This window comes from Egretta garzetta, unplaced genomic scaffold (genome assembly GCF_000687185.1).
Source record: "Egretta garzetta isolate BGI_Z169 unplaced genomic scaffold, ASM68718v1 scaffold5, whole genome shotgun sequence".
Classification (NCBI taxonomy): Eukaryota; Metazoa; Chordata; class Aves; order Pelecaniformes; family Ardeidae; genus Egretta; species Egretta garzetta.
The window spans coordinates 5,434,620-5,448,606 of NW_009259707.1; the positions used below are offsets into that span (position 1 = coordinate 5,434,620).

At 43.5% G+C, this 13,987-nt stretch overlaps 2 protein-coding genes across 2 annotated transcripts in view; one reads left to right on the top strand and one right to left on the bottom strand.

Moving 5' to 3' along the window:
- MRPL30 (mitochondrial ribosomal protein L30) overlaps positions 1–13,987 on the bottom strand; it is a 34,491-nt gene that overhangs the window by 3,280 nt on the left and 17,224 nt on the right. The window contains exons 2-5 of the mRNA XM_009638956.2: positions 13,702–13,792; positions 11,914–12,060; positions 11,097–11,170; positions 10,875–11,008 (exon numbers count right to left, since the gene is read on the bottom strand). Of these exons, the coding sequence (XP_009637251.2) occupies positions 10,876–11,008; positions 11,097–11,170; positions 11,914–12,060; positions 13,702–13,782 (435 nt within the window). The 5' untranslated portion in view covers positions 13,783–13,792 and the 3' untranslated portion in view covers position 10,875. The remainder of the gene's footprint in view (positions 1–10,874; positions 11,009–11,096; positions 11,171–11,913; positions 12,061–13,701; positions 13,793–13,987) is intronic.
- On the top strand, positions 2,104–6,238 carry LOC104126417 (lysozyme g). Its single transcript, XM_035894367.1, has 5 exons — positions 2,104–2,138; positions 2,805–2,894; positions 3,517–3,713; positions 4,774–4,912; positions 6,092–6,238. The coding sequence occupies exons 1-5, from the start codon at positions 2,132–2,134 to the stop codon at positions 6,223–6,225; spliced, it is 567 nt and encodes a 188-aa protein (XP_035750260.1). The 5' UTR covers positions 2,104–2,131; the 3' UTR covers positions 6,226–6,238.

Here is a 13,987-nt window from a genome sequence, read left to right on the forward strand (position 1 = left end):
GCCACCCCATGACGATCAATTAAGACAAAGGCAAAGCCCTGCACCTGGGACAGAACAACCCCATGTGCCAGTATGGGCCGTGGCCAACTGTCTAGAAAGCAAGCTGTGCAAAAAGGGGCCTGGGGGTCCTGGTAGACACCATGGGACCTCGCAGAGATATACCTAAGAGCACCCTGAGCTGCATTAGCAAAATCCTAGCCAGCAGGGAGGGGAGCAATCATTTCCCTCTCTTTCATGCTTGTCAGACCACACCTGGAGCACTTTGGGGCTCCCTGATAGAAGTGGGACACCGACACGCTGGGGTGAGTCCAGTAGAGGCCGCCAAGCCAGTCAGGGCCTGGAGCACAAGGACGCACAAGGAGAGGCTGAGGGAGCTGGCTCTGCTCAGCCTGGACAAGAGTCAGCTTTGGGGTGACCATTCTGTCTGGGCCCTGACTGCGCTGACAGGCTCTGCAGCCTCTTCCCCCTCTCTCCCGGGGGTCTGGCTGCCTGCATTGAAGGTCAGCTCTGATATTGCACTATGAGGAGCCTCAGCTCTTCTACCCTCCCATGCACCTTCTGCGTGCTGGCTCAGGAGCTGCATTTAAGCTTGTGACCTTGCCCTGGGTCCTCACCTGAGCTGCACTGGAAGTCAGCCTGCACTTGGCTTTGTAACCTACTGATCCTGATTTTGTCTCACTGACTTTTCTTCCTGGCTTGCTCTTGAACCTGTCTTGTAGCTATGGACTTGCCCTAGCAAATCACCTCAACTTGGAAAAAGCCTGCTTGCCATCACTGCAGTTCACGTGCTGTGAGCAGTTTGCTTGGGAAGGTAGGCTGGGAGGTATCTGCCTTGTTGCCACCCTGGAGAAGTCTGACAGCATACCCTTGGAAGGTGATTCACCTGATTTTTTTTTTAAATGCAGGCTATACAAATCACCCAGAGGTAACAAATGCTGAACACTATTCAACTCGGAGAACTACCCGTTACTCGTGCAGATTGACTCTGATCAATAGCTTCTGCAGATACTGCATGCTACTACACACACAAATGCGAAAATACACATAGTTTCCCATGTTCAGCCTTCGTTTTTCATCAGCAATTAATACAAGCCATTCAAGTATTGCTCCTTAGAATTTATCTTATAATGTGAATGGCCTTTGCTGTACTTAGATGAGGTCATGACTTCCAAGGTACTTGGGAATTTATCTAAAGTCTCAGCTCAGCTTTGCAAGACCAAGGCTTAAAAAACAGAACTTACTGCAAAAGACACAGAAATTTGTGCAATTTGTGTAAGTTTCATGTCTCAGTCCTGTTTATGCTCTCCAGCATGGGGGCTTTACGTCTGCTGATGGGACAAGTAGAACTTCTGCAAAACTACTGGGGGCTTTCGAAACCAAAATCAGTAAATAAAACCAGCAGGGTTTTGAAACTTGTTCCCTGTAACAGCCATAGCCACTGCTGTCCTTGCAGAACTCTGTTGGATCTGTGCTATCAGCATTTCACCCTCACAAAATTTACGGCGGGGGAGACAGACGCATGCCTGGATGGATTAGCAGTGGCGGGGAGGTCTGCCATCCAGTGGCTTTTTTCCTTACTGCTGAACAGTTACAGCAGCTTTGATCCCCACCGCCTGCTAATTTGGGTTTGTGCCTTCACCTTTGTTGTTACTGTACAAGAGGGCATAACAACAGGGACCTGGCATATTCTCTGCATACCCAAATTCTCAGTGGTTGCAGCTCTGTGCCGTGTTATTGTTGCTGAGTCCTTGTCTGCAAAAACTTTTTTATTTCCCAAAGCTCAGGTTCCCGTTTTCCCATTGTCAGCACGTTACTGCTTTCAACAACTGAAGGCGCGCAGTTGTTTTCAGACGAGGCTCCTCCTAGTTCCAAACTTTTAGCAACGGGGTTTTAAATTAAACTAAAAGGTACTTCATTTTTAAAGTCATTAATTGTGTTCATGCTGTAGAGCAGAAAACCTGTTGCATTTGGGTGGACACACAAGACATTGTTGGGTGTTCCTGTTTCCCGTAATACCAGCGGTGTGGAGGAAGCGCACTGAGTCAGCTGCTTCAAAACACTGCCAGCAGATAAAAAGCCCATTTGCTTTAGGAAGTGCGGCGAGAAGGTGGGGAGACATCCTGCAGCAAACATGTCAGGTCTGTGAAGTTTGTCTAATATTCTTGTAAATAATTCACTGTACCAAAATCTATTTTCCATTAACTGCTGGGATCAGGTTAGCATTGTTCCTCGCAGTTGCTGTTTGTGTGTTTTCCCTCCTGCGAAGGCATGTTTAGGCAACAGATAAATGCAGATTAATTGCAGTCAAACAAACTGCAAGTCAGATAAATTGTAATGGATGCAATCAAAGGATGTTTCTCTTTGATTTTTCCTGTTGATGGTAGCTGTGGAAAAGCAAGCTGGAGCCAGTAAGTAGTGTAGGATTTCTTTTGACTGTCATAGATTTTTTTTTGCTTTGGAATAGAACCCCCACTTTTTGGAGGTGCCTTTCTTCATTGGCTATGTGGGGCAGCCCAAGTCACAAGCTTAGACTAGACTGCTAAGTTTTAGGCAAGCTAAAATTTGAGGAGATGAATTGTGCACCAGCTAGTTCATCTCACAAGCTACGCTGTGGCTTTATGCTAGGATGACAGAGAGGTAATCCTTCCCAGAGCGTACGACACCGTGGCTGCAGCTGCTAGCATGAATGCCTGCGCTAGTATCGAAATGATGCCATGGGTTTCAGTCATGGATCTGAAAACATTTCAACAGCATGTGTCACACACGGCACTGGCCTGACGTTTGGTTGTAAATACTGCTCTTAGGCTGTTTGGAGCGTTATGGGAACATACTGAATGTTGACACAACTGGAGCTTCGGAGGCAACTGCGAAACCGGAAGGTCTGAGCTATGCAGGTGGGCACTAATTCAGTGGTTCATCTCCTCTTACATCCACGCACAAGCTCATGTCTATTACAGATCCCTGTCTCTGGCTGTCAGTCATTGCTATGCGAGCCGATTTTTCCACAACCAACAGCGACCCTACTTGGGCACATAAGTTTGTGTTGGGAATAGAGTTACCTTTGAGATGTTCTAAGGAATATTCAAGACTACCACAGAGAAAATGCAAGATCTGCTGAGTGCATCTAACTCCTGCCATTGAGCCTGAATTTCTCTCTCCCTTAAGAGGGCTTCCGTCATGACCTAAGTTTCTGAACATTTCCTCATTATAGTCCTAAATTAAAAGGAACTAAATCTGGGACTAATCTACCCAAAGGCTTAGATTTAAAACAAGACCCGCCTTTTAGTCTGCACGCTAGAGAACTGCCCTCTGCATTTAAAAAAAACCATCTTTTATATCATCGGTGTATTGATTTCTAAGGGCACTTACCCTTCAGCAAAATTGATCAATTCTATCATTGCTTCTCTCTAAATAGATTCAGAGGGTTCAAAAAGTCAGCTCAGTCATAACGACTGTTGGAACAACTTGTATCTCATTTTAAAAATGAAAGGAAAAGTCATGCACGTTGTGTCGTAGGAGTTCCTGCCTCGGAGAAGATTGCAGAAAAAGATTTGAAGAACATGGAGAAATACAAAGCCAAGATTACAAAAGCTGGCAATAGCAAGTGTGTTGATCCAGCTGTGATTGCTGGTATTATCTCTCGAGAGTCACATGCTGGGACAGTGCTGAAGAACGGCTGGGGTGACCACGAAAATGCATTTGGTTTAATGCAGGTATGGTCAACCTTCTTAAAAACACAAACCTCATCCTTCTTTTGCAGCAGAAAGTCAGAAGAGCAGCAGGGGCCCCGTTGAAAAGCAACCTCCTAAACCTTTTCAAGCAACTCTTTGGCCAGAATAAAGCCAACATTGACCCAGCTGTCAGCTCCCAGCACCAGGAAAGGACCCCAGTGGGTGTCAGGGCATGAGCAGATTGCTTTTGCACTGTGAAACCGCTGCTTGCTTCCCAGCGCTCTCTTGGGAATGAAGAGATTAATTGTTTCTAGTTCATACTTTAGATAATAAATCTTGTTTCAAAAGGCATTTTTTTTAACTAAGCACGGAGGCCTGTAGGCTGCAGCTACATACAGTCAGGTTAATTACTCTTTATGCACCACAGGGGCCTGGCTAGTGGGGGATCTTGCTTCACTATTCATGCCTACATTCATGCCTTGCTTTCTTGCTGAGCTGTATGCTTATCCATACAATCCCTAAACATTTGCTGCATGCACTGGGATCTGCTTTTGTCAGAGCTCCAGCCCCCTCAGACTTGCGCTTTACTGTCCTGTGGATAAGAGGTGGAGAAGAAGGAGAAGAGAAGGAGGAGGGGGAGAAGGGGAAGGAGAAGGAGAAGGAGAAGGAGAAGGAGAAGAAGGAGAACTGGGGTAGAGATCAAGGGGAGATCCCTAGAGGAAACAGGGGTTTTCCCACCCTTGATGCAGCTGGAGAAGAGAGGAGCAGTCATCTTGCAGCTAGAAAAGCTCAAACAGCAGTAAGCCCAGTTTCTGCACCCTGTCACCTTTAGAGCAGCAGCTGTGTTGGGTTTTTAAGGCTCTGACAGACAAGGAGGTGGGGCAGGCATTCCTCTTCAGTGCCCCGACAGTCTGCTATTCATGCGTCTGCTGGCTTCCCCTGCGCCTTCAGCCAAGTTTGCTTCCTCTCTATACAATTGCAAAAGAGGTAAATCATGAGATTAAAGATCAAAATTAATACAAGCAGCCTGTAAGCAATGAAGGAAGAGCTCTGGATAGATAGTGGGGGTTTTGGTGTGCTGATACTGCTCTCTCACTTTCAGGTTGACAAACGGTACCATAAGATTGTCGGGTCATGGGACAGTGAAGAGCACTTAGAGCAAGGCACAGAGATTTTATGTGGGATGGTAAGGGAAATCCAGAAAAAATTCCCAACATGGACAAAGGAACAGCAGCTCAAAGGTAAGAGTTTTGCCAGCTAAGACACTTCACACACATAAAAATGAAGCATGATAATGCTGTAAAACTGAGCACTTCAGAAAACTAAACACATCCCAGTCCCCCTCTGTTCATTTTATTGAGGCGTGGAACAATATTCCTTGACACTCACTAAAAGGAATAGAGAAATAAGCTGTCATTAGCTTTCTAGCAGGCTTTTGGAAAACTTGGCAAATATCATGACATTTTTCAGTTGCAAGGAGTAAGGGTGGGGTTTTCCCCGCCTCTCTCCGTTTCATTTGTTTTGTATTTCTATACCCACCTAAAAAAAGCTACCACCCTGGCAACTCCAAAGAAGGAACACATTAATTTTGAAAATGTATGGTCCTCTCTGAAGGAAGCATGGTTATGTCCTCGAGCACTGATTACAGTTGAAGCCGTCATGGTTGGATCCCTTTATTCCAACTACAATATGTCTGAGGTTACTAACATGGGTAGACATGAAGGAATATGCACAAAAGGCAACAGTCATCACAGAATCACAGAATCACAGAATCGTAAGGGTTGGAAGGGACCTCAGGAGATCATCTAGTCCAACCCCCCTGCTAAAGCAGGCTCACCTAGAGCATGCTACACAGGACTTCATCCAGGCAGGCTTTGAATATCTCCAGAGAAGGAGACTCCACAACCTCCCTGGGCAGCCTGTTCCAGTGCTCTGCCACCCTCAGAGTGAAGAAGTTCTTCCTCATATTCAACTGAAACCTCTCGTGTTTCAGTTTGCATCCATTGCCCCTAGTCCTGTCGCTGGACACCACTGCAAACAGACTGCTTCCGTCCTCTTGACTTCCGCCCTTAAGATATTTGTATGCGTTGATGAGATCCCCTCTCAGTCTTCTCTTCTTCAGGCTGAACAAGCCCAACTCTCTCAGCCTTTCATACACCTGAAGATGTTACATTAGCAAAATGCAGCAAGGGGGCAATGATCACCGAGTCTGGATGTAAAGGAGGAAATTATGATTTCTCCACGCAGTTAAAACGAAAGGAACACCTCAGTGGCAAAACCAGCTGGAAGTGGCAATACAATACTGGTACAAAGATCTGCAAACTAAAGCAACGTATTTAAGCTGTGATTTTTTTATTTGCTTGCTTATTTACTGACAAAGTATCATCTCTGTTTATGTGTTCCTTTCACTCTCATTTCAGGTGGGATTTCAGCCTATAATGCAGGAGCTAACAATGTCCAGAGCTATGACAGGATGGATATCGGCACAACACACAATGACTACGCCAATGATGTGGTTGCAAGAGCCAAGTTTTATAAGAGAAATGGATACTGAGATACCCGAGTAATGATTAGATTTGAGTCACTGATTGCATACTTTGCTTCTAATTTAAAAAATCCTGGATTTCTCCCCCAGAAAGTAAGAATGGGGGAAGGCAATGAAGCCAGAAACAAGTGCAAGGTTTCAGTGGAGGGTTTTTCAGCTAAAGCTAAAAAAATAACTTTAAAAGATAACATCACTAATAATCTAAACTGCAACCTATCTTTTGCCAGTTATTTTTTATCTCACTTCATGAGAATATTCAAGCAGAGCTTTCACCTGTGCTTGCAGTTTCTCAAGCAGCAGATTAATGCTGCAAGAGTTATCACTGCTTAATGAGATTTTGTCTGCCTTAGATTTTATCTGTCAATACATGTGTCTAACAGCAGTACAAAACTGGTTAATACTTTGCAATTTTGGAATTGAATATTTGCAATAAATATTGTATATGTTTAATCTACCAGAAGAGTGTATCTCAGTATATCATAGCCTTTCAGAACAATTGCTCTTCACTTTGATGGTGTGACCTCAAGGTGGCTGTTTCTTGTGACAGGAGGGAAAATACTAAGCTATCCTTCCTTAAGTTTTTTTTTTTTGCCCTTGATACTACTCCATTTTAGCCTTTACAGTTGCAAACAATCTGTAAAACTCAAGCTGCTGTAATGAATACTTTTATTGAAGCTATATATTAGCTTCATTGCAGGGTCTGGGACTAAGAATATGCACATTCCATCATGTTTTTAAAACGGCATATGGTTTATAAAACCTGATGCAAGTTCATGCACAATAAATGGATCCTTTTAATCAATCACATAGTTAAGCTTTTGGGGAGCCTCAGCTTCAGAGTTGTTGGGTTCATTCAGCCATTTCAAGACACAGGGGAGAAAAGTAAGTGATTTAGAGTGGTTAAAAAAAAAAACAAACCTGAAGCATATCACTAGGGGCTAAAGGAGAAATAACAAAGAGCACGTGTGTGTGTGGTTGGTTGGTTGTTTTAAATATGGTGCATTTTTTATAGCTAGTATTTTGTACCTATGATTAAAAATATCCTGATGCTATTAGAATTGTATTGATCTACTCACACTACAGTATTAATTACCAAATCTGAAACAGTAAGTGAATCTGAAACAGTAAGTGAACCTACAACAGAGCAATAGCACAGAAATACAAATTTATTCTTAAAAGGAGGCATTTCTACATTGCTACTACATATTGCACCAAATATTTGTTTGAATATACTTTAATGCTACAGCAGGTTTCTACCCAAGAAGCAAGCTCAACATGAGTCAGCTGCGTGCCCAAGCAGCAAAGGCAGCTAAGGGTACCCTGGGCTGTATGAAGAGAAGGTACAGTTTGACCAAGGGAAGGGATTACATGCCTCTACTGAGCACTTGTTAGACCACATCTAGAGTAGCGTCCAGTGTTGGGCCCCTGACACAAGAAAGAGCAATTAAGTAGAGCGAGGTCAGGAGAGTCACCAAGGTAGCTGGGGCTGGAGCACTTGCCCCATGAGAAAGGACAGCTTCAGGTGGACCTAACAGCAGCCCCACAGTACCTACCTGTGAGGGATAATTGAGCGGATGGAGCCAGGCTGGCTCCTCACGGCAGTGCAAGGTGGGAAGAGACGAGACAACATAGGCTGAAAGAAGAGTTTTGGGTCATTCAGCCTGGAGAAAAGGAGGCTGAGGGGAGACCTTATCGACCTCTACAACTACCTGAAAGGAGGTTGTAGTGAGGTGGGTGTTGGTCTCTTCTACCAGGTAACATAGGACAAGACAGGATGAGGGGAAATGGCCTCAAGTTGCATCAGGCGAGATTTAGATTGGATGTTAGGAAAAAGTTTTTCACTGAAAGGGTCACCAGGCACTGGAACGTGCTGCCCAGGGAGTTGGTTGAGCCCCCATCCCTGCAGGTATTTAAAAGATGTGTAGGTGTGGTGCTTAGGGACATGGTTTAGTTGTGGATTTGGCATTGCTGGGTTAATGGTTGGACTTGATGATCTTAAAGGTCTTTTCCATCCTAAACAATTCTGTGATTCTAAGAGAGGTTCAGAGTGGATACAAAACTGTATTCTGCATATAACCTTCTCCCCATGAGGACAGCCAAGCAGCAGAGCAGGCTGCCCAGAAAGGCTGAGCTGTCCCTGTACTCAGAGGTTTTCAAGACCCAGCCAGACAAAGTCCAGAGCAACCTGGTCTGACCTCAGTGCTGGCCCCACATTGAGCAGGAGGTTGGACTAGAGACCTGTGAGGTACCTTCCATCTGGAATTTCGCTGTCATCTTAAGTCAGCCTGTTTGTTCCCTGCACAAAAAGGCAGTATCTCTTACCTGTGCTTCGTGAAGATTTACATGAAACATTTGCCATGCTCCATTAATTAAAGGATGCGGACACACCTTGTGTTTCTGCACCCTGTTAGTTCAGGTTTTAGACCCAACAGCAAATCTTTAGAGAACGGATGCTTATACAGAGGTTTGGGTTAGCAGGTCAACTGCATGACAGTTGTGACCTTGGTGGAAATACCATTTCAGAAACACCCAAACCTACAAATATATATTTAAAAAATTTAAGAAAATACAATTTCCTTTCTCATGAAAGCTGACAGCTTGTCAATTAAAGACAGCTGTAAACACCTCTTGTAGCTAAATCTTACCCAGAAATAACAGGTACTGCCTAAAGCATTTTCCCTTTTCCGTACTTGAGAAGCAGTTATTAGCTCTGCTCTAACTTCGGTAGTTTATCACACACTTTTTAAGTTGCACACAGTACCAAGCAAGCTTGTTCATTAACACATTATTTTGAGTTTACATTGTAGTACTTTTGAAGGTTGTAGCATCTGTGTAGCGTAATGAACAGAAGAACCATATTCATACACATACTGTTTATGACAGAACTGGCAGCACTCCCTCTGTTGGAGATTCACCAAGTTCCAGCGCCTCAGACACAAATCCTGAAAGTGCTTGGTAAGGTTGAGCTATCCTGGCTTTGGTGCTCTGGGTCACCAAGTCTGGTACAGGACTTGTATTTGCTATCCCTCAGCAACAAGACCCATTTGCCTAACTTTCTGGGCCATAGTACTTGTGCCATCTCATTTAAGAGTTCCTCTACCTTGGATGCACTACACACATCCTTCAAAAGGGCTGAAGTTTCAGCTTTACTAAGTATCTCCCCGTGGGAACACGCTCAACACCACACAGAGAATGCAGTTATAACACGCTGCAGCACAAGGTACTATGCAGATATTGGAAGAAAAGAGGAAGGGAAGAAAAGCAACATTCATTTAGCTGCTTCACTTTTTCCTTGCTATTCTATATACTTCAGACTGACACCAGCATTTCCTGTGTCCTTCTGACTACCGCCTCTACCTTGTTGAAAAATAGAGGTTTTTCAGCTCAATTTTGCGTTTCTGCCTTTAGCCTGTTCATAGGAGCCATTACAGTCTTCAGTGCTGCTACAACAGCCTATCCTTCTTTCTCCTGCACACAGTGTCTCCAGCTTTTACATCCCTCTACTGATATGTCTATTCCTTTGAACTCCTACTGGTGTTTACTCTTCTCTGCAAGCATGCAGAAAAGATAAACAGTCATTTTCAGCGACTGTATCCCTCTGATCTTCTCACAATATACAGTCATTAAGATTAACTCCTCTGAAGTGTGTCTAGTGTGGGAGAGGCTCGCAGTGTGTTAAACTACGGGATTTATGCTCCCTGGAATGAAAACTACTTTATCATTTGAAACAGCAGCGGCTTCCTAATTTTGGCAACAATTCTTAAAACTACTGTAAATAAAAATATGCACGCGGTACTATTCAAGATCCTTCAGTAAAAGGTGTTATTTTTTAAGCTTGCAGCCCATAATTACTAACTTGTATCAAAGAGGTATGCTTCAGGATCTCCAGGTTTCTAAAGTTTGCAATTTTAGAACAGGAAAAGCACCAACTTTCACATAGACTGCAGCTCTTAGGTTGCTATTATTATTAAACGTTTAGGATTAAGAAACAATGTGTGAAGCAAGATTGGATGTTTCCTGAAAGACAAATTATACAACCTACCAACACGTGAATCACTCCTTCTGTTACTCCCAAATAGGGCGTTCGGGTACTTCTTAAGGTACAGAGGAGGCCAGATAACAGACTGTTTGCTAAGGAACAAGTGTGAGATCTGGATGACCAAGGTAAGTCACCCAAACGCCTGCCAAACGACACTCTCAGTGGATAGCCAGGTGATTCTTGTGTAACTGGTAAATAGAGGGGTTTCAAATTCTAGTTCCTTCCTTCACACAGTCAAGGTGAAGTCATGCACCATCATAGTTAAATCTTTACTGTTACCTGGGAAACATCCTCACCATAATTAGGTTAGATCTATTCTACCTACTTCTATGCTTATCTGACTTCATTAAGTTCTCCAATAGCTAGCCATAAACTGCAGTAATCTAGCCACAAAGTTAAAACACAAGGAAAGAAAGCCTATAATTCATTTAATAATTTCAGGCAAACATTATCAATATTGAATTTTGTATTTGTACACGTGTAATCCTTCTTTAAGCATCATTGTCAACCATGTAAGCTTAATTCTTACCCTGTCTGGTATGAGTGACATTTCATACACAAACTCTTAACTCAGGAGTTAAATTATTTATTTTATAGAACATAAACCCTAACAGCACACCTTACGACTTTATTTCTTTCTGCTCCACAGGTTTCAGATGCCGTTTAATGACAAGCTCTCCCTTGCTTGAAAGAAAGGTGTCCGACATTTCCTCTTCTGTTGGCAATCCGTAAGGTAGTTTCAGTGGCTGTATCCTACAGGCAAAAGAGTTTGCTTAGTGAAGTCCTAGGACTAGAAAAGAATTACATTAAGTGTTCCAAATGAAATAAATACTTAACAAACCTTATCAGGTGCTTAATAACTTTCAGTCTGGAATTCACAGCAGGGATATTTTTGTGCAGTCTTGGCTGATGTGCCTATATAAAGGATAGAATAGGTTTAACAAATGCGTTGCCAAAACCCTAATCTCTGTTCACTGAGGTTTTCACACTATCAGTAAAAATATAAGCCTCATTTGCAAATAGAAGATTTAGAGAAATGTCATGCATCAAGAACATACATAATAATATGAAATCAAAACTTGATCAAATTCGATCCCAGTAAAATGACAAATTCACCTTTATTCCCATTACATTATCAGTATATTCAAATTTCTTCCAACTGTTAAAAATACTGTAAGTGTAAATACAGGAGTTTGGAGGCAAGAGTGCAGATGGCCAAAAAAAATATGTATAAACATCTCCGACACAAAATCTTAAGAGTCTTGGATTTGGAAGCCTTTTCATTAATAAACAAGTCTTATTTACCTACCTGTGATATCAGAATAATACGACCCACAGAGAAACCTGAATTTGAAGTATTTACGAATCTATTTTTATTATTTTAGCAGAATTCTCAAGGTAAAGTTCTCCTCAGGCATGCAGAGCAATACCATACAGTGATATTCTGAATTCCCATTAAAAGGGCATTTGCATTAATGTTCCTCTCACCTCTTAAACACATCATCGATTTCTCAATTACATTTATAGCAGCTGTAAAGCAATCCAAGTTTTGTGACTGCAAAATTGAGGTCCTTAAAAAAAACCCCACCACCTTAGTTTTACCCTGTGCTTCTACATTTCTTATGTACACAATAAGTATAAAGAAAAACAAATCATACTTTATCCAGTCCAAGATCACGTACTATCTTCTTTTCCCAATACGGTCGACCAACTACGCTTTTTATTCTAGTAACAACGTGGATTTTATGGGGTTGCTCAGGGTCACCTCCATACTTTTCATGATCTCCAGGCCGCGGCTGAAATACCTAGAATCAGAAGTTCACAAAACCAGTTTGTTTTTTTTCCTAAATATCTGAATTATTATTATAGTTAACAAAATAACTCTCTAAAACATACTTCAACCTCAGTAAAAATTCTTAAATATTTAAATATCTGTCTTTTCAGAAGACCAAAGCATCAACAAGTGACCTCAAATTTCACTTTTATAACATTAAGTCAAACATATTTTTATAATGGTTTGCTAATGAATACATTAACTCTTGAGTTTGGCTGTACAACTGCATAGAAATACATGGACAACACTGTACACCAGCACAGCACTCACTTAATTCACATGAATTTCATTGAAGAAACTCTGCTTAGCCTCTGGATAGTTTAAGGCTTTAAGAATGACTTTAAGGAAAAGAGTCAACTGACACTAGACAGTATCTTGCAGAAAGATAAGCTAAAAATGTAAGCGTGAAAATGTACAATGTAAGTAAAACTTCTCATCTCTTTGGTTTTAGTTATTTATTGAATAGAATAGACTATTTCAGTTGGAAGGGACATACAGCTATCATCCAGACCAACTGCCTGACCAGTTCAGGGCTGACCAAAAGTTAAAGCCTGTTGTTAAGGGCATTGTCCAAATGCCTCTTAAACACTGACAGGCACGAGGCATCCATCACCTCTCTAGGAAGCCTGTTCCAGTGTTTGACCACCCTCTCAGTAAAGAAATGCCAGGTCTAAACCTGCCCGGGTGCAGCTTTGAACCATTCCCACGTGCCCTGTCTCTGGATCCCAGGGAGAAGAGCTCAGCACCTCCCTCTCCACGCCCCATCCTCAGAAAGCTGTAGAGAGCAATAAAGTTGCCCCTCAGCCTCCTTTCCTCCAAACTAGACAACCCCAAAGTCCTCAGTGGCTCCTCCCAGGACATGCCTTCCAGCCCCTTCACCAGCTTTGTTGCCCTCCTCTGGGCGCATTCAGGGACCTGAACATCCTTCTTAAACAGTGGGGCCCAGAAGTGCACACAGCACTTGAGGTGAGGCCGCACCAGCGCTGAATACAACAGGATAACGACCCCTTTTGACCAGCTGGTTGTGCTGTGTTTGATGCACCTCAGTATTGTGTTTGATTGCCCTCTTGGCTGCCAGGGCATGCCGCTGACTCCTGTTGAGCCTACAGTCGACCAGCACCCCCAGATCCCTTCCTGCAAGGCAGCTCTCCAGCCACTCCTCTCCTGGTTTATACTTGTGCCCAGCATTACCCCATCCTTAGTGCAGAATCCGGCATTTGGACTCATTAAATTTCATGCCACTGATGATTGCCCAATGCTCCAATCTATCTAGGTCCCTCTGCAAGGCCTCCCATCGCTTGAGAGAGCCGACAGCACCTGCCAGTTTGGTATAATCAGCAAACTGATGCATTCAACTCCTGCATGAAGATCATTGATAAAGATACTGAACAGAACTGGCCCTGATGAACACCACTGGTGACCGGTCACCAGCCAGTCAGCTGTAGCCCCATTCCCTACAACGCTGTGGGCCCTGCCCTTCAGCCAGTTCTTCACCCAGCGCACCACGAACCTGCTCACCTCACAGCCTCTAGAAGTCTACCATACCACAGAAAGCACAGAACTAAGCAGGCTAACATCTGTTTTCCAGTTTCGCATTTACTGTAACACATACCGAGCCTGGAATTCTCGACCTGGTAAAGAGACAACGAACCCACGCTGTGGACGCCATCCCCTCCATCCTCTTCCCCAGCATCTGCAAAGAGAGCAGGATGTAACTTGTCGGGACTTTCCTTATAGCTCTTAATACTTGCAAACAGATCACACAGCCACTCAAACTCCGGCCGGGTGAGCACGCACCCCGTGTATCACATCTCCGGGCGGCTGAAGAGCAGACCGCACGGGCACCGGGCGCCCGCAGGCGCCTCGGCCTTTCCAGCGGCCGCCCCCCCCTCTCCGGG